The 20,906-nt window shown below is 42.1% G+C and overlaps 1 protein-coding gene across 2 annotated transcripts; it reads left to right on the top strand.

Moving 5' to 3' along the window:
• Positions 1–2,156: 2,156 nt before the first annotated feature.
• LOC122745601 (zinc finger protein 883-like) lies at positions 2,157–19,182 on the top strand. 2 transcript variants are annotated; one of them, XM_043990968.1, is made up of 5 exons: positions 2,157–2,290; positions 9,224–9,375; positions 14,040–14,166; positions 15,146–15,241; positions 16,597–19,182. In XM_043990968.1, the coding sequence occupies exons 2-5, from the start codon at positions 9,343–9,345 to the stop codon at positions 18,159–18,161; spliced, it is 1,821 nt and encodes a 606-aa protein (XP_043846903.1). In that variant the 5' UTR covers positions 2,157–2,290; positions 9,224–9,342; the 3' UTR covers positions 18,162–19,182. The 2 variants fall into 2 exon arrangements, with proteins under 2 accessions (XP_043846903.1, XP_043846904.1); XM_043990969.1 differs by lacking the exon at positions 2,157–2,290 and having other exon boundaries at positions 9,278–9,375; positions 14,011–14,166.
• Positions 19,183–20,906: the final 1,724 nt, after the last annotated feature.

Raw genomic sequence — 20,906 nt, forward strand, 5'->3', positions numbered from 1 at the left:
GAGACAGCTTGGCCTTTTCAGGAGTGGGGTCTTGACAAAAATAGGAGGAAAAAGGATGGATCACAAATTCATAATATAATAGTATAATCCTAATTTCCCTTGAATCAGTGTTGATGGGAACACAGATTAAGCATTGAATGGGACCATGGTAGCCAGAGTCCAACCTTCTTATTTTAGACACTAGCAAACTGAGTCACAGAGAAGTTATTCCTGGCCCAGAATTTCATGGAGCATATGAGGCAGCATTCGAACCCAGAGTTTCCTGATTCTAACCAGACTACCCTATGCATTACAGCTAATACCTTCTTGAATACTCTTCTTCATGATATTCATCAATGTGGATGAAAAGTGACTAAATGGCCCACTGACTCTATTACAAGATATGTGACCCAAGTAATCAATAGTAATAAAAATAATAATAGATGGGGCAGCTAGATGGTGCAGTGGATAGAGCACCGGCCCTGGAGTCAGGAGTACCTGAGTTCAAATCTGGCCTCAGACACTTAACACTTACTAGCTGTGTGACCCTGGGCAAGTCACTTAACCCCAATTGCCTCACTAAAAAAAATCATAATAATAGATGGCATTTCCATAGTGATTTAATGCTTTCAGTGCTTTTGACAAAAATTTTCTCATTTGATTCTCACATCCTTGCTGGGAGGTTGGTGCTATTATTATCCCTATGCTACAGATGGGGACATTCAGGCAGGGATAGGTTAAGTGACTTGCCTAGGGTCATATAGTTAGTGTCAAAGACTGAATTTGAACCCAGGTCTTCAGGTCTAGTGTCTTCAGGCACCGTATTCTATCCACTCTCCCCATAGCTTCCAAAAGAAGTCATTACAGAAGTACCTGTCCAAAATATGCAGAAATGTTTTCTATCAGTACCTTTTGTGTGTCAACAAAGAACAGAAAACAAAGTGAGTATCAATCAAGCAGGGAATGGCTGAATAAGTTATAGTATATGATTGCTTTGGAATATCATTGGAGAGTGATGACAAACATTAGGATTTCAAAGAAAAATTTATTCTATTTATTGGGCTTTTATACATAGCATGAGATTTGGATGTTCAATGAGATCTATGTTGCAGTAAGAGGCTGCCTTAGTTAGATCTGTAAGTTTTATCTCCAGTACAATTTCTCCAATGTACAGGCACCTTTCCACGATTACTGACTTTTGGAAGCTTTCTTCCCAGTACAAATATTATAATGCCTAACGAGCTCTTCCAGAGAAAAGCTTGTCCCTAATGAAGCAGCTCCCTAGGCCTTCTCTCCACTATGAATCTTCTGATGTAAATAAGAGATGATATCTAACTGAAAGTCTTTCTGCAATCACTGTGATTATAAGGCTTCTCTCCAGTCTGAATTCTAGGTACAGCAAGACTGGAATTCTCTTTGATATCCTTTTCACGTGAATGACCTTCACAATGTTTCCTTCCAGTGTGAATTCTCTGGCTTCAATAAGGAATGATCTCTAGCAGAAGGCGTCATTACATTTATAAGGCTTCTCTCCAGTACCAATCTTCTGGTGTCTAATAAGATCTGAATTCCAAACAGCAGCCTTCCCAAACTGATCATATGCATATGTTTTCATTCCAATTTGCAATTTAGGAGGGCGAATTAAAATGAATCATGAGTTTAAAGCTGTTGCATATCTATCACATGCCAAAGGTCTCTTACCAGTATGCTGCTTTGAGTTCTCACTGAAGGCCTCCCCACCTTCATTACATTTATAAAATGCTTCTCCAGTATAACTTTTCTGTTGCTTAATGAGGCCATTTCCCATCGATCCCCCTGATAACTTGGCATTTCTGGAGGTTTCTCAGGGGACTGACAATGTTGTACCTGCTGAGTAAAACATTGCTTAGAATCATCATAGTGAAAAAAGTCATTCCCTGGGTTCCTTTCCTTACACTGAGTTAGGACTGGATATTGTTTGAATCCTTTTCCATCTTTACCACAGTCACAGTGATCGTTTTGATTTTTCTCTATCTTGATATCAGTCAGAGATTTCCCTGCAATCTTTGGTGTCTGGGGCTGGCTGGCCTGGGGGGCGGGGTCTCCCTGATGATGAACCCTGGAGGCGGGGTCTCCCTGCGGCTCCTGGTCAGCACTGGGGGTGGGGCCTTGCTGTACTGCTAGTCTGCTGACTTGCACTGGGGTGGGGCCTCTGCTGGTGGATGGCCTTGGGCCTCAGAGCCTGGGCTGGCAGGCCCCCTGCTGTGCAGCTGCTGCTTGTTCACCTCATTCCTCTCCCACTCCAGTTAGGCAGCTCTTTCCTGCTGAGCTGGTAAGTTGCTTCCCTGCCCCTAAATCCATTCAGAGGCATTTGTTTTTGTCAGGTTGTTTGGAGGGGAGTGTGGGCCCCACTCTGCCGGCTTGTCTTGGCACCGGAAGTCGACAGTATCTGCTTCTGTCCAAAGCTGCTCTGCTGGGTTTTCTGTGATTGATTTAGGATCTGCTGTCTTTTCTGGCCCTCTGACTGAGGGATCCAGGGGGTTTGTGTGCATTTACTTAGAGCCAGGGACAGGTTTTCTGGCAAAGAATTCCTCAGGAGCTGAGAGACTTTGCCAGCATCTTCTCACAACTTTTAAAGCATCATTTAAACTCATTCACACCATCATGTGAGTCGACTATTGTAGAGGGTGTGGATGATATTTGGATCGGGTCAGAGACCCAGCAAGCTAATAAGGACCATAGACAAGAGCCCTTTGTCTTGTTTGTAGCAGGTAATGCACTTACTGGGACATTAGGAAAGTGGCAGGTTTTAAAAATTTTATTTAGAATTTTATGTTCCCAAATTACATGTAAAAACAAATTTTAAGAAGGATTTTTAAAACTTTGTGCTCCACATTCTCTTCCTCCCTCCCTCTCCATCCCCCCTTAAGAATTCAAGCAATTCAGTATAAGTTATACATGTGTAGTCATGCAAACCATTTCCACATGAGTCGGGTTGTAAAAGAAAACAGATTAAAAAAAACCTTTAGAAAAGGGAACTAACAAATTATGCTTCAGTCTGTGTTCGGATACCATCAGTTCTCTCTCTGTAGATGGACTGCATTTTTCATAAGTCGTTCAGAGTCGTCTTGGATCATTACTTTGCTGAAAATAACTAAGTCATTTAAAGCAAGTCATCTTACAATGTTGCTGTTAGTTTGTATACAGTACATTTCACTTTGCATCAGCTCTTGTATGTCTTTCCAGGTTTTTATGATAGCATCCTGCTCATCATTTCTTACAGCACAATAGCGTTCCATCATAATTTTATACCACAATTTGTTCAACCACTCCCCAGTTGATAGGCATCTCCCCAATTTAGAATCCAACTGTTTTTTAAAAATCTGTTTTATAATATCAACCTAGTAGTGTTGTTACTAGGTTGAAGAGCATGCATTGTTTTATAGCCCTTTAGCCATAGTTCCAAATTGCTCTAGAGAATGTTTAAATCTGTTTACAACTTTACCAAGAGTGTATTAATGTCTCATTTTCCCCATATCCCCTACAACATTTGTCATTTTCCTCTGCTGTCCTATTTATTATCCAATCCAGTAGGTATATAGGTAGTACCCAGCACTGTTTTGACCTGAATCTCTCCAATTAAGAGTGAGTTAGAGCCTTTTTTGTCATATGACCATAGGTGGTTTTGATTATTTCATCTGAAAACTTTGTGTTAAGGATTTCCATCCCCCATCCTCAAAGAAAAGATAGAAACTGATGGATTTTTTAAAGAATAAAATAAGAACAGAAGGAAATGAGGTCAGCTTTGAAAATGTCTTGGTGAATTTTTTAACTGCTCAAGAAGAAAATTCAGCTCTACATGTTTCCTGTGCAATCCTCTTTTTTCTGTTTTATGGTGTATATAAAATGTTCATTTTATTTAATGTTTGTGAATTTCAAAGTTTTAAAAATCAAGTATGGATAGTTTTCTTTTTTGTCATTCTCATGAATTTTTAAGGCTGAACAGGAAATGGCAAAAGTGACTTTAATATGACTTTTCCCTCATATTGGTATTTTGGAACATTTTTTCAGGTTTAGCACTCAATTATTAGCAATGACTCCTGGTCCACATTGGATACCTTGGATATAAATGACTTTTATTGGTCATTTTTCATGTAACATTTGATATATTTTCCACTCTACAATTTGTTCTTCTTTGATCTTCATTTCTTTCATTCAAATATTTAAATTTTATGTAGTTATAATTATCTATTTTAAAATATTTATACCTTGGATCATGACATCTCCTAGCCATAGTTCTAAAAAAGTACCCGAGTGTGTCTTCTTCCATTTATTTTTTTACCTAATTTTTTCCAGTTAGCAAAAATTCCACCAACCCTTTCCACCACCTACCTCAAATTGAGCAAGAAAAGAAAACCTCCATTTACAAACATGAATAGTGAAGGATAATATTCCTGCCTTGTCCATGCCCAAAATACACACATACTTAACACACACAGATGAGGGGGGGGTATGATGGATATATTTATTCATTTATTGGTTGATTTGCTTATTCATTTGTTTATTTTTTATTTCTGCCCTCCGCGTCCTTCATCTATCTAGAGGCCAATAGCCTATTTTTTCATTTGTCCCCTCGAGTTATGGTTGATCATCGTGTCTGTCAGAGTTCCTAAGTCAGGGTTATATTTCTTTACAACAGTTTTGTTATTGCAGAGATCGTTTTGTTGGTTCTGCTCACTGCAGTTTGCATCAGTTCATAAGTTTTCCCAGGTTTCTCTGAAACCATATGCTTGACATTTTCTTACAAGAAAGTCATATTGTTTGGGGGGACTTGTGACCTGGATCTGGGGCCTAGGTCACCCAAAGTTGGAGGCTCATCACAAATCTTAAAATAAAAAGATATTTATTAGGAGAGAGGAATAATGGCCAGGGTACAGATCACTGTGGAGACCTGGTCTTTGGTATCTTTACAAAAGAAAGGAAGAGAAGGGAATTACAAGGCAAGGGGAAATGCAGAGACTGGGGCCAGATAACCAAGAGGAGATCTTTGATAACTGGGCATCACTAGGATATGCTTTTCTCTTTTTCACTAATACTATTGTTAACTGTTTCCCTCCATCCTATTCCCTTCCCCTTGATATTGACTATTACCTATCTTCTTTCACCCTATCCCTCTTCAAAAGGGATTTGCTATTGTCTGTCCCTTCCCCCATCTGCCCTCCCTTCTTTTGCTCCTCTCTCTTTATCCCCTTCCCCTCCTATTTTCCTGCAGGCTTAGATAGATTACCCAATTGAGTGTGTATGTTATTCACTCCTGGAGCAGATCCTGATGTGATCTTTGAGCCAATTCTGATGAGTGTTAGGCTCATTTACTGTCCAGATTAAATAGATTACTCCACCCAATTGGATGTGTATGTGTGTGAATCCCTCCTTGAGGCAGCTCTGGTGAGTTTAAGGTCTTTGAACCTATTCTGATGAGTGTAAAATTCATTTACTGCCCTACTCCTCCCCCATCTCTTTCCTCATTCCATAAGCCCTTCCTGTTTCTTTCATGTGGGATTTCACCCCATGCTACCTCTGCCCTTCCCCCTCCCCAAGTGCATACCCCTCACCCCTCAATTTAACCCTAAAGATGTCATCATGGGGCAGCTAGGTGACAGAGTGGACAGAGCATCCACCCTGGATGCAGGGGGATCCCAGCCAAAACCCAGTTTCAGACACGAGACAGTCACCCACTGCATGAACCCAGGTATGGCCCCCAACTCCAGTTTTTTATGATTCTTTAGGGTCTTGTATTTGAAAGTTACAATGCCATTCAGTTCAGTTCTTTTCATCACGAATGCCCGCAAATCCTCTTTTTCCTTAAAGTCCCATTTTTTCCTCTGAAAGATTATAGTCAGTTTTGCTGGATACATGATTCTTGGTTGTAATCCCAATTCCTTTGCCCTCTGGAATATCATATTCCATGCCCTCCAGTCCTTTAATGTAGAAGCTGCTAGATCTTGTGCTATCCTGACTGGGGCTCCACAGTACTTGAATTCTTTCTTTTTGGCAGCTTGCAATATTTTCTCCTTGACCTGATAGCTCTGGACTTTGGCTATAATATTCCTAGGAGTTTTCCTTTTGGGATCTCTTTCAGGAGGTGACTGATGGATTCTTTCAATTTCTATTTTATCTTCTGCTTCCAGAATATCAGGGCAATTTTCCCTGACAATTTCTTGGAAGATGATGTCTAAGCTCTTTCCTTGATCATGGTTTTTAGGTAGTCCAATTTTTAGATTATCTCTCCTGGACCTATTTTCCAAGTGAGCAGTTTTTCCCAGAAGATATTTCACATTGCCCTCTATTTTTTACACTCATCAGAAAAGGCTCAAAGACCTTAAACTCATCAGTTGCCTCAAGGAGGGATTAACACACACATACCCAATTGAGTGGAGTAATCTATTTAAGCTGTACAGTAAATGAGCCTAACATTCAGAATTGGCTCAAGGAGTTAATAACATACACACTCAATTGGGTGGAGTAATTTCTCTAACCCTGCAGGAAAATAGGAGGGGAAGGGGATAAAGAGAGAGGGGCAAAAGAAGGAAGGGCAGATTGGGGGAGGGAACAGACAGACAGAAGGAAATCCCTTTTGAAGAGGGATAGAATGAAAGAAGATGGATAATAGAATAAATATCATGGTGAAGGGAATAGGTTAACAATAGTAATCATGAAAAAGAGAAAAGGGGGAAAAATTGTACAAAAAATATTTATAGCAACTCTTAGTGGTGGCTAAGAATGGAGAATCAAGGGAATGTCTATCAATTGAGGAATGACAGAAGAAGCTGTGGTATGTGATTGTGGTGGAATGGTATTGTGCTACAGGAAATGACAGCATGATCCCAGAAAAACCTGGAAAGACTCATGAAGGGATGTATAGTGAAGTGAGCAGAACTGGGAAGACATTGTACATAGTGACAGCAGTATTGTTCAATGAGCAATTGTGAATGACTTAACTACTCTCAGCAATGCAATGATCCAAGACAATCCCAAGGGACTAATGAGGAAGCTTACTATCCACCCCCATAGAAATAACTGATGACAAGAGCACTTGTGGATTGTACATATATAACCTGGTTGCTGTCTTGTGGAGGCCGGAGGAAAGGGAGGGAAGGAGTGAGAAAAATTTGGAACTCTAAATCCTGTGAAAATGAATGTTGAAAACTACCCTTACATGTAACTGGAAAAATAATATAAATCTTTGTTGCAAGAGAATCTTCAATTTGACACTCTATACCTGTTAACCTGGAAATTAAGGAAACAATCAATATTGGAGAAATAAGGTCTTTAATTTGGGTAGAGCTACTATAGCTCCTGGTATTGCAAAGCTAGGAAGCTAGAAATACTCAAAGATGCGAACAGAGGACAGGGTTTTTATGAAGTAACAGAACAGAGGGAGTTATGAAACTGCCCTTGGGAAAATTAAGTTTCTCAGGGACAGAAACTATTTAATGTAAATAAGTCTTTTTACATAATAACTTAAAGTCCCCAGAAGTAAGCTTGGGAATCTTTGGGATGGGGATAGTTTGTTCCGGCGAGATCTGTAAGCAATCAAGAATGAAGAATTAACAAAGACTGGTTAGCCCCAGGCAATTCATTTGTGTGGGAAGGGGAGTGGGTGGGGATCTGACTGTTCTCAGTAAATCTTTATTTCTCATACATTAGCTTTTTAAACATTGGGCCACCACCCCACATGCAGTGGCATAACTGAAAATGGTGGTTGAGAAAAATTTGGCCACAGTAAAAGGTTATGTACACCTATTTTATATACCTATATACACAGGGTGGGGTAAAAATATCTCTGGCAAAAAGGGGTTGGGAGTGGGAAAAGTTTAAGAAGCCCTCCTCTATACTGATTGCATTCAGAGCCCAGTATGTAGTGCTTTTGATCCAATTACACTTTTATTTCTTATTCTCCCAGTTTCTCTATTGCCACAATGATAAATTTTAGGTGTATTTTGAATTAAGGTCTAATCCGCCTCCCCACCTGAGGTCAAATATCACAATTATCTTAAGGGAACACATGTGACTCTAAAAGAAAGCATATTCTTATTTACTTTAGCACAAACAAACCAATTAAAGTAAGATTTCCATGACAAATTATCCAGAATCTCAGTTTTCCGCAGGACCGCTTACTGCTGGCATCTCCAAATGGGGTTTACTGCTGCTTTCCCTGGGTCTACTTCACTTCCCCAGGCAGTTTCTACTCAGAGAGAGGAGGGTCTGAGTCTCAGATCGAGGAGGGTCTGAGTCTCAGAGCAGGGCTGGGGGTGGGGATGGAGCTATGAGGGCACAGGAGCTCTCTAGAGTCACTAGCCTGGAGGGAGTGGGGGTGGCCCAGGTGGAGTTGAGTGAGCCCTTGGGGAGAGGTTGGCAGCCTAGGAGGAGGCCAGGGTAAGAAGGGTCAGTCCCTTGGCCATGGAATTGCAGGGGATGAAGGCCAGGGCTAGGGCCAGGAAGGAAGGCTGGGGCCTCAGGGAATAGGCAAGGAGGGTCTTTTGGCACTGGGAGGACCCTCCCAGAGAGGACTGGTCCCACTAAGGCCCCCACCGCCTCTTCTGCTTCCTAAGTGGCCCACCTGTTTTAGGCAGATTCTGCCCTGGGGACTCTTGTGGCAGCCCTCCTGGCTGGGGACAAAGCAGCCCTGGGAGCCAAGATCACTGTGTCCTGGCAATGCTAGGCCCCCAGGGCCTGAGGGTGGGGCTCTAGAACCTGGGAGGAGCTGGCCAGAGCAGATTGGCTGGAAGCTGGAGCTCTAGGGGCTGAGAATGCTCCATAGTAGTGCTGAGCCAGGACCCTGCCCAGCTCCCTGCTTCTGCTTGGCTGGCCTTTCCACTGGGCCTCAGTCTCCCCATCTGAGCTCTGGGTGAGCACCCTCCAGGGACACCAGGAGCACCCTTGCCTCCCTGACCTGGCACTCCCAGCCCCTGCTGCTTGTCCTGGGGTTCCATCCCCTGCTTTTCTAGTGGGTCCTGCAGCTTGACCTTCAGATGTCACCCAGAGCCTCAGTGGGAGGGAGAGCTCTGATTCAGGAGCCCTATGTGGGGTGTGAACCCCCTTCCTGCCCCTTGGGTCTCTGGGACTGTGGGTGAGGGGAGTGGGGCAGAAGAGAAGGAATAAGAGGGTGGAGAGTGTATGTTTGCTGTGGCTGGAGTCTCTGCCCCAAGGGCAGGGCCAGGGGCCTTGTAACCCCTCTGGGACCTCACCCTCTTAATCCTTACAGGGCAGCCCCCCTCCTCCCCGCCACGCCACGTGAGGAGTGAAGGAAAAGCCGCCTCCCCCTCTGGGATCCTGCTCAGCCTGAAGAGGATCAAGACCTGGGCCAAGCAGGAGCCTGAGGGAATGGCCCCTGGACCCCAGAGACCCCCAGGGCAGGTGAGTACAGGTCATTTCTTAGATATAGAAAATTGTCTATGAAACTGCCAAACCCTCTTTCCTAATTATCGTTCCTTTTAAATCAGAGAGAGACAGACACATGATAGAAGACAGTAGTAATAACAATGCCCTGCTCTCTTCTGTGTTTTGAACTGTTTAATTTGAATATAAGGATCACCTGAATTTGATGGAGGCACCTTATTATCCAAAAGTATTTTTCATGATCCTGGGTTAATAGAAGCAAAATGCCCTTCAGCTGAACTCCAAACTGAACCCAGGGAGCTAGCAGATAAAAGATCCTACCTGGTGACTTCTTTTCCCTCAGGATAGTAAGTCCCTATCTTAAGGTAACATTTGGACATCCTCCTCCCTGCCAAACCCTTTTTTTTGTTGGAACCCTGTAATCTTATCATGATGTTTCTGTATCTCCCCCATACTTGTTTTTTTTTTTAATTTTTTTGCAAGGCAATGAAGGGTTAAGTGACTTGCCCAGGGTCACACAGCTAGTAAGTGTCAAGTTTCTGAGGCTGGATTTGAACTCAGGTACTCCTGAATTCAGGCCCGGTGCTCTATCCACTGTACCACCTAGCTAGCTCTCCCCCATACTTGTTATAACTGAAATTGTTAAACTGTCTTTGCTTCTGTATCATAGTATTGAAACTGACAATGCCCTCTAATTAGTGGACAAAAAACCCCATATATACCTGTTATGGGAGGATTATGGGCCCGGTTAGCCCAAAAGTTGTCTGGGAAGGTCAAGGAACTTTTTCCTTGAACCCCCCCCCCGGAGTTTTCCCTTGAAATCAAGTAGGCTTCTCCTTGAGCCAATCAAGGACAGACACACCCAAAAGAGATAAGCAGCACCAGATTGAACTGGCCCCAGGTTGGGCGCCAAAAATGATATGGGGAGAAAGCACGTGGGTCCTTAGGATTCCTCTGTAAAGAATTACTCTCACACAAGTCCTATTTAGGAATAAAAGAACAGGTTTACTGGGGTACAAGAGAAACTGGCCAGGAGGAAGGTTTTAGAGAAAACGCTTTCCTCCCCAACTAGCTTGGGGAGTGCCCTTTGATAGGGTTCAGATGGCGTAGGCAAGAATGTCCCTTATTGGGTGATGGGTTGGTGGTGGGCTGGGGTAGGTGATGATTGGTTGTGAGCAATCTGGTGATGGGCATTAATTCCATCCTGGTGGGTCTGAGCTGTCTGCTGGTGGGTGGTTCCTGGGTCTTCTACTGGTGTAGACACACCCAACAGGATTACCTCATCCAGGTGCTCAGGAGGACTGGAATGTGGGGTGGTGGTCCTGGAGCATGCTCAGTTTGATCTGGTGCTGCTTATCTCTTTTGGGTGTGTCTGTCCTTGATTGAGCTCAAGGAGAGGCCTACTTGATTTCAGGGGAAAACTCCTGGGGTTTCAAGGGAAAAAGTTCCTTGACCTTCCCAGACAATTTGTGGGGTAACCGGGCCCATAATTCTCCCATAACATACCTTCATAAATGGGGAGTCCCTGAGCTCTCTTCTTAGGAGGAGAGTTTCCACATGATCATATGTGATATATTTCTTCTTGGGACAAAATATTAAATTGATAATTATGTCTTTTCTGTCTGTCTCTGATCTGTTTCATAGGAGGACAGGTATCATGCTCTCTGATCTGGTTTTTTAGGAGATCTTAGAAGATATTATAATTTCTCTGATCTGTTTATTAATTTTGTAGGAGAGATTTGATATGGGGAAAATAGGGTAGGGGGTTTGGGATAGTGGTAGGGGTTAGGGGTTTGGGGTCCTTAGGAATTCCTCTTTAAAAAATTACACCTTCTTGCACATCAAAGCAATTAGAATAAGATAGTAGTTTATTTAGGGGGAGGGAAGGGAAGCCAAGACAAGACAAGACAAGAGAGGAATTAGTACACTTCTCATGGGGAGAAGAGAGCATGGCTTTGAGATACCAATCTCCTTGAGGAGGAGACCAGCAGGTACTTTTATAGAAGATGGATGGGGGTGACCATCTGACTGTGGAAAGTTCCCTTAGTGAGGGAGGACCCTCCCTGCTGGTGGTGGCTGGAGAAGTTGGGCGAGGGGTGGCTGCAGATCTCTCTAGCCATCTCTACACAAAGGCAGGAGCCATACCCAAACTTATCTCCCCAGGGGTGGAGGAGACTTGAATGAAGGGTGGGGGTCCCGGAGCTAGCTCAGTGTAATCTGGTTCCACTTAACTCTTTAGGTGTATCTGTCCTTTGGTTTAGATTCTCAAGGAGAAGGTTCCTTGATGTGCCCCAGAGAACTTCTGGGGTGCTCTGGGCCCAGAACAGATCAAAGATTATTTCTCTGATCTGTTTGTAGGAGACAGGCAGATACAAAAACTATATTTTAATATTCGACACTAGCAATAACTTCCCCCTGTGCTTCTCTACCCCTTGATGCCCTCAGGGTTTTGATTTTTAAGTTCTCCCTCATTACACCCGACTGTCCAAGGAACATCCCTGCCTTGAAGGAGCTCCCAGTCTAATGGGGAGACAGCAGGTAAGCAGCTGTGCCCATAAGAGCTATAGACAGTGTAGGTGGGAGGGGAAGGATCCAGCAGTTTCAGGGACCAGGAAAAGCTTTGCTTTTAGAAGGTGAGACTTTCAGGAAGCCAGGAGGTGGAGGTGAGAAGGAGGGAGAACATTCTAAGCAGGAAGGCCCAGAGCCAGGACCCAGGGAGGGTCTTAGCTGGGTCTCAGTTGAGAGGCCAGTGTCAGTGTGATGTACAAGGTAAAGAAGGGGTTAACAGACAAACCTAAGATCTGAGCTCTAATTTAGATCTAAGCATTGAAAGCCATTAATGGATGACTTAAGACTTGGGCCCTCATCCATATAAGTCAGGGTCTAGGTTCTTGTTACCTCCATTTATCACCATTCTTAACAAAAACATAAAGAGGCAGGTCACAGAGACCTTAACTTAACAACATTTAACAACAAAAACATAAAGAGACAGGTTATAGAAACCCTAACCGATAAATGTTAATACCCAGAACTAGGCCTAAAGAATGAAAAACACAGGGACACTGACCTTGGCAAGTTGAGGTGACATACTCAGAAAAGGCCAAATTTGTCTCCAGTTCACCTTATGACACTTAAACCCCAAAAACACACCTCCACAGAAAAAGGTACCTGCCTCAGGGTGGGCTTAAGCCCCCAGGAACTCCCAATTAAGATAGGCCCTCCCTTGTACCTCCCTAAGGTGGAGATTAGGATAATGAGGATTTGATTATTTTCTGATTATAAATATAACCATTTTCATCCCCCTATTCAAGAGACACCTTTCTCCTTTGGCTGTTCTCCCTGTGGTCACTCACAGTATTGCAATAAAACTTGGGAAACTGAGTCACTGAGTCTTGTAGTTCTTTGGGACACCTCATGATCAATCTGATCAATTAAACCCACGTCCCACAGAGTAAGGGGGAAATGTCACTTATGGGGCGGGAGGTTGGAGGCATTCTGGTGAGGTGCAGTTGCTCTGTCCCCTTACGCCACTTTGGCAGCAGCCTCCCCTGATAGGGTTATCTCCTCAAGGGGGCGTGGGGGGGAGAGTGGCATGAAGAAGGCTGGTGGTCCTGGAGTTATCTCAGTCCCAAGTGCCACTTAGCTCCCTTGCATCTTTTAGGTGTGTCTCCTTCTCTGGTGAGTGTCAGGGTGACTGTGGGGTTGGGCCTGACTCCTGTATCAGCACAGCAGCTCCCTCCTCCTGACCTTCCAAGCTGTTCTTGGTTAGAAGATGATTTCAGCACATTCTTCTGTGAGTTTTGCTGCTCCGGGCATTTTCTTATGGCCTTAGGTGTGTCTCAAGGAGAAAATTCCCAGGAGACTTCTGAGATAGCCCCTAACAGTTATCATATCCTTCTAAAAGCCCCTGGGGCAGAGGGATGGACATTTGATCCTAAAGGCCATAGGGAGCCATTGCAATTGGTTGAGGAGAGTAGTCATGTAGTCAAATCTCTAATTAAGGAACATGACTTTGACCCTAGTGTGGAGAAGAACTCCAGTGGTGAGAGACAAGAGGCCAGGCAGCCAGTCATGAGGGGGAGATTGGAAGGGATGGGCAGGAATGGGCATTGATAGAATGAACGCCGGTTATGTGGCCCTCACTGGGCTCAGTGTTTTACAAATGACATTTTCATCCTCACAGCAATCCTTTGAGGCCAGTGCTCTAATTATCCCCATTGGACTGTTCAGGAAACTGTGGGAAGCAGGTTCAGTAACTTGCCAGGGGTCTCACTGGAGTCATTATCTGAGGCTGGAACAGCAGAATGCCCAGAACTTGCCAGCTTCTCACCAGCTTCATAGGATTTTCTTAACATATCAGTCTGACAGTTCTGATCAGGAAAAGATTTCACATGACCTTCTCTCTCTCCTCTGCAGATTCTTATGCCTTGCTGATGGAGCACATATGTTCTCCCTGATTCCATAAGGAGAACATGTTCATAGGAAGATATTTATCTCCTTTTTCCCAAATGCAAATATAAATTGCTTTTCTCATTTGCCCACTGGGTTTTCAGTGACAATGGCTGTGGGTGTTGGGTCCAAGCCACATGTGCTTCAGTTTCCCCCTGTATATTGATGAGGGTTGGACTAGATGAATTCTGAAGTCTCTTTCAGCTCTAAGTCTTGTGAATTCTGATGGTCAGGACTCAATGACATTCAAGGATGTGGCTGTGGACTTCACCCAGGAGGAGTGGTGTCTCTTGAGCCATTCTCAGAAAGTGCTGTACAAGGAAGTGATGGTGGAAAACTCCCAGAACCTGCTCTCTGTGGGTAAGCACAGCTTCCCCTGGTCACTGTGAATCTGCCATCAAAAGAGTGTCTTCCTCACTTTCCAATAAGGTCACCCCTTCCTCTTTGGAATGGGTCTAGTCTTTAAAATGGCAGTTCATTTGCACAGTGGTTAGAGTGCCAGGCCTGGAGTCAGGAAGACTGCTCTTACATAATTTAGAGCTGCCCTCAGACATGAGCTTTGTGACCCTGGTGAAGTCACTTAACCCTGTTTGCCTCAGTTTCCTCATCTGTAAAATGAACTGGAGTAGCAAATGCAAACCATTGCAGTGTATTCACCAAGAAACCTTCATATGGGTCCAAAAAGAGTCGGATGAGACTGAAAAATGAATGCACAACAACAAAGTCTTCAAAAAGCTTCTTTTCTTAACGAGGATAAATTTATAGCTCATGACTCCTAGTCTTGCCTTGTAGCAAGTTTATTGTTCTTCTTACATAATTCTTCCCCCAAATGCCAGCACAGATGGTAGGAATAGAAGAAAAAGGAATAAAGCACTTACATACATCTACTATGTGCCAGCTGCTATGCAAAGTATTTCATAAATATTATCTCACCTGATACTCTCAGTACCTTGTGAGATTGGTGTCATTATCACCCCCATCTTACAGCTGAGAAAACTGAGGCAAAGGGGTTAAGGGGCACACAGTTACTAAGTGTCAGGCTGGATTTACACTCAGGTCTTCCTGAATTCAGGTCCAGGGTTGTCACCACTGAACTTCCTGCTGGCTCTAATTTCTGAATAATGGAAGCTATGGAATGTGACCATATTTCTAGGAAGGAGGCAAAGACAGAAGTTTCTAGCTCCAAATTGGCTGCATGATCTCCTCCTTACCCCCACATCAGCCATCCTTGAGGAGTACTAGGAACCATGTTGGGCTCTTTGCTTGCATGTCCCCTTTCCCTAAAGAGGAGTAAAGTGTAAGTTGCTCTCCATTCTCATTCCTTATTCCCCATGCCCAGGAATTCCAGTTCTCAGAGAAGATTTGCTCTCCCATTTTGAGGAAAGGGAAGCATCTTGGATCCTGGATGAAAAAGGCCCCAGGAGCTCCTGTCCAGGTGAGTGAGATGAAAGGAGATATATGAGGGCTGTTACCACAAGAAGCATCTGTGTTGTAATGAAGGGAATGCTAGGTGTGGGGGCAGAAAGATCTGACTTAAAAAATTCTTTTTTACATGCTCTTTAACAGTATGACCCTGGGAAAGTCACTGAACCTCAGAGCCTCAGTTTCCCCATCTTAACAGATATAGAGACGATGGATAGAAGAAACAGTAGGATAGTTTATACTGTAGTAACACCAATCAAGGCAATGAACAACCATGACTCCTAAGCAGTTTATTCTTTGGGCCTCTCTGACCAATAAAAACTGTGTTGTGAAACTCCCCAGTCTACTATCCATATGTGAAAGTCCCCAGACTACTATCCATATGATTCATAATATTTTTCTGCACTATCACTTGTTCATCCATTGTAAATTTTATATGCTAAGCTGAGAATCTTATGTCTCTGGTAAATACAAAGTAATGGAGTTGGCAGGTATGAGGTGATCTTTGACATGGAAACTGAAAAAAATAAGTTTGAAAGGATCAACAGATAAATTACATTATGGTCAGAGATGTGGGAGATGATGAAATAATGTCAGTTTTTAGCAGATGTGCAGCAAATGACATAATATCGATGGATCTGAATAGAATATAAGAAAAGTTGAAGGTAACACTGAAAGTTAATCCCTGACGAATGAAAAGTTGAAACCTGTTTCTCAAAGGATGATCAAGTGATAATACATCAAAACTAGGGAGAATAGAAAAACAGAAGGCTTTTCTGAGAAAAAATTAAAAAGAATAATCAACAAAAGTCATTTGAGTGAAGGATTAAAGTGAAATGAAGGAAGGCCGAGAATAATCACCGTCATTCCTGGGATTTGAGTTCTGGTCCTATTGGTCGTGCCAGTTGGCTATGCTGAGCTCATGGCTTCAGTAGTAAAGTGTAATGAGAACCCTACCTGTGTCTCAAGTTTCTTAGGAGTATCCAGTGTCATTGTTTGTGAAGTTCTTCATAAATTAAATCTTTTTTTTTTTTTTTAGTGAGGTAATTGGGGTTAAGTGACTTGCCCAGGGTCACACAGCTAGTAAGTGTTTAGTGTCTGAGGCCAGATTTGAACTCAGGTACTCCTGACTCCAGGGCCGGTGCTCTAACCACTGCGCCACCTAGCTGCCCCAAATTAAATCATTTTTCAGATAGATGTGAGTTCATGGCATTTTCAATTGATGGTTTCTGCCCATTAACTTTGAATATTTTTTTTTTTTGGACTGGAGAGAGAGAATAAAAGTTAGCTTACTTTCTTCCAATGGAAGGAAGATTTTTTTTTATATGTGTGTGTATGTCTGTATATATGTTTCTTTGTTTCCTTTAGATGCAGAGACTGGATTTGAAGTGAATGAGACTACTTTAAAGCTGAGCATTTTTGTGAAAAAATCTCACCAGCAAAGATTCATGAGTGATGGTCCCTGTGATTTCCATTTGAGAAAATTCTGTGACACAGAGATCAAGATAGAGAAAACTCAAAATAGTCACTGTGAATTTGATGCAAAGGGTGTCCAGCAACATTCAGTCCTAATTCAGTGTAAGAGAATGACCTCAAGAAGTGACTCTTTTCAGGATAGTGAAGACAGGCAATGCTTTAATGAAAAGTTTGGGCTTATGCAGTCTTCTGAGAAGCCTTCTGAAATGCAAATGGATCAAAGGCAAATGGCCTTCAGCTTGAGTTCAGACCTCATTAGACATCAGAAGCCTTATACTGGAGAAATACTTTATATAGGAAATGAAAGTAGGAAAGCCTTGAGCCAGAACTCAAAACTCCTTGACCCTCATAAAATTCACACTGCAGGGAAACATCATGAATGTAATACATGTGGAAAGACTTTCAAAAAGAGGTCTAGTCTTGTTATGCATCAGAGAGTCCACACCGGAGAGAAATTATATAAATGTGATCAATGTGGAAAGGCTTTCACACAGAACAGGTATCTTTTGACACATCAGAGACTCCACAGTGGAGAGAAACCTTATGAATGTAATCAGTGTGGAAAGGGTTTCACACAAAATAGCCATCTTGTGACACATCAGAAAATCCACAGTGGAGAGAAACCTTATGAATGTAATCAGTGTGGAAAGGGTTTCACACAAAACATTCATCTTTCAATACATCAAAGAATACACACTGGAGAGAAACCTTATACATGTAATCAGTGTGGAAAGACTTTCAGACAGCAGTCTGCTCTTTCCCTTCATCAGAAAACCCACACTGCAGCAAAAACTTATGATTGTAATCAATGTGGAAAGACTTTCACAAGGCCCACTTTTCATTATCATCAAAGAATCCACAATGGAGGGAAAACTTATCCATGTAATCAGTGTGGAAAGACTTTCACCAAAAAGTCCTCTCTTGCTATACATAAGAAAATCCACACTGGAGAAAAACCTTTTGAATGTAATCAATGTGGGAAGGTTTTAGCATATAGGGCCCATTTTGTTAGCCATCTGAGAATCCATACTAGAGAGAAACCATATAAATGCAATCAGTGTGGAAAGGCTTTCCGACTGAACTGTGGTCTTGCTGTACATCAGAGAGTCCACACTGGAGAGAAACCATATGAATGTAATCAGTGTGGAAAGGCTTTCACACAGAGTTCTGGTCTTGCTGTACATCAGAGAATCCACACTGGAGAGAAGCCTTATAAATGTAATCAGTGTGGAAAGACTTTCAGACAGAACTCCACTCTTGTTCAGCATCAGAGAAGTCACACTGGAGAGAAACCTTATGAATGTAATCAATGTGGAAAAGCTTTCCGTGTGAAATCCAGAGTTCTTGAACATCAGAGAATTCATACAGGAGAGAAACCTTATAAATGTAATCAGTGTGGAAAGACTTTCACAAAGAAGTCCACTCTTGCTACCCATCTGCGAATCCACTCTAGATAGAAACCTTATGAATGCAATCAATGTAGAAAGACTTTCTGACATCTCTAGTCAGCATGTACATCAAAGAATCCATACTGGAGGAAAACCTTATGAATGTAATCAATGTGGAAAGGCTTTAAGACAGAAGTCCACTCTTTATCTATATCAGAGAATCCACATTGGAAGGAAAACTTATGATTGCGATCAGTGTGGAAAGACTTTAACAAAAAAAATGTCCAACTCTTTCTATACATCAGAGAATCTACACTAGAGAGAAACCTTTACAATATAATCAGTGTCAATAGGCTTTGCAAAAAGAACTTCAGTCTTGTATGTCAGAGAAGCTACATTGGAGAGAAATTTTTTCTTTCTTTCTTTTTTTTTTTTTGCTGGGCAATGAGGGTTAAGTGATTTGCCCAGGGTCACACAGCTAGTAAGTGTAAAGTGTCTGAGGCAGGATTTGAACTCAGGTCTTCCTGAATCCACAGCCCATGCTTTATCCACTGCGCCACCTAGCTGCCCTACAGAGAAATCTTAGTAATAGAATCAATGTTGTAAAGACTTCAAGGAACAATCATCCCTTATTTCCCCTCAGAGAATTCCTATCTAATAGGAATAGATGACTGTGATGAATAAGGAAAGGCATTCAAAAGTAGTAGAGGGCTTATTCAACAGCACAAAATTCATTCTGGAAGATGCTTTATATGGACTCAACAGGGGAAGTCTTCCAACCAGAGGTCATCTCTTTTACATCAGAGGATTCCTACTGGAGAGAAGCCTTACAGATTTGCTCAATGGAAACGTGTATTTCTTTGGAATGTGGGGATTACTAGACATCAGGATGTTTGTGTGGGGGAAAAGTGCTGATAAAAGCAATAACTTTTGTTAATGTCAGGGTCTTCATATAGATCTAATGCATGATTTTACATTGGAGAAATCATGTTGGAGATTAAACTTACAGATCTAAGTAATGAGGAAAGGCCTTTTGCTGCAGTATAGACTTTGGTAGACATCTCAGATTTCATCTTGTTCAAAATGTGTTCTGAATATAATAAATTTTTCTTTGTGATCCTGTTTGTCATTACTTGTTTGTTTTTCTTTTTGCGGGGCAATGGGGGTTAAGTGACTTGCCCAGAGTCACATAGCTAGTAAGTATCAAGTGTCTGAGGCTGGATTTGAACTCGGGTCCTCCTGAATCCAGGGCCGGTGTTCTATCCACTGTGCCACCTAGCTGCACCTGTCATTACTCTTTAATAATATTCCATAGCATTTATGTGGCATAATTTCCTTAGCCATTTACTAATCGATTAGTACTCACTTTTTCTCTTGTTCTTTTGGTGACACTAAATGTCACAGTATAAATACTCTTGTATCTATTGGACATTTGCTTCTACAATAATTGATTTAGCAGAGTGGCACAGTGGATTATTTGTTATCCCTTTAGCCACAAGACCAGAGTTCAAATTCAGTCTCTAACACTTTGTAACTGTGACCCTGGGAAAGTCCCTTAACCTATTCCTCTCTGATTTTCCACATAAATAGAATGGGGATAATAGCAACTACTTAATAGAGTTAATATGGGGAACAAGTGAGACTATTTTTTAATTTTAATTAAAATTTTTTTTTTTTTTTAGTGAGGCAATTAGGGTTAAGTGACCTGCTTAGGGTCACACAGCTAGTAAGTGTTAAGTGTGTGAGGCCGGATTTGAACTCAGGTACTCCTGACTCCAGGGCCAGTGCTCTATCCACTGCACCACCTAGCTGCCCTGAGACAATATTTTTTAAAAGCTTTGCAAATAGTAAGTTACAATGGAAAAGTTAACTATTACATATTTCGTGGGCTTTAAGTATCAGAGTTAGTAGTAAACTAAAATATGTGGATAATTTAGTCACTTTTCATTCACATTTATATTTAGAACAGGGTAGAGGAAGGCACTGAATGTAACATGGCACTGGGTTTAGAATAAGGAAGATGGGTTCAAATTCTGCCTTAAATGCATTCTAGCTCTGTCTTCCTGGGAAAGGAACATCAACTTGAAGCTTAAGAAATTGAATAGATCAGGTGCATGATATATATTTTTTCAAATGAGTACAGTAACCGTGGGTTCAATAAATCCAAAGACCCCCCCATCCCCCAAACATGGGGCAAGGATTTACTAGTCAGTAAAAAATAATAGAAAAATTGAGAAGCAGTCTGGCAGAAACTAGGTAGAGACCAACATCTCACACTATACCAAGGTTAGCTCCAAAGGATACATGACATAAAAAGTCCATTCAAGTACATTGGAAGAACAATGAAGAAGATATATTTTTCAGTTTTGAATAGGGGATGAGTTCATCACCAAATGAGGGGCAGAGAGGGTTACAGAAAATAAAAAGGGCCATTTTCTTCACATGAAGAAATACTCCAATGCATCTAAAATGTAAATGGGGAAATTTACTGGGAAAAACTTTTGTGGACAGTTGCCCTGATAGAGGTTTCACTAAAGGTATGTAAAGAACAGATATAGGTTATATCCAAATATATAAAGAATGGGTACTATGGAATAATATCAAGAAGTATGAACAGGCAATTTTCAGAGGAAGAAAGAAAAACAACAATCAATTATATTTCACATGTGGTAAAAAGTGAAAGTTTTAAACAGTCGGTTAGCGATAATGGAAAGACGCCAGTTTTTTTTTGAAGGACCACTCTTTCAGGGAGGAGACCGTGACAAACTGCCAGGTCCGTCTGTTAGACACTCCATTTCTGGGGTGCGAGCTTAA

Source organism: Dromiciops gliroides, chromosome 3 (assembly GCF_019393635.1).
Source record: "Dromiciops gliroides isolate mDroGli1 chromosome 3, mDroGli1.pri, whole genome shotgun sequence".
NCBI classification, from domain to species: Eukaryota; Metazoa; Chordata; class Mammalia; order Microbiotheria; family Microbiotheriidae; genus Dromiciops; species Dromiciops gliroides.

Bases quoted from the DNA above. Each gene is read 5' to 3' on its own strand.
- LOC122745601 (XM_043990968.1), top strand. From the start codon at position 9,343: ATGGCCCCTGGACCCCAGAGACCCCCAGGGCAG. The intron at 9,376-14,039 runs GTGAGTACAGGT...TCTGATGGTCAG, and splicing joins CCCAGAGACCCCCAGGGCAG to GACTCAATGACATTCAAGGA. The intron at 14,167-15,145 runs GTAAGCACAGCT...CCCCATGCCCAG, and splicing joins CCAGAACCTGCTCTCTGTGG to GAATTCCAGTTCTCAGAGAA.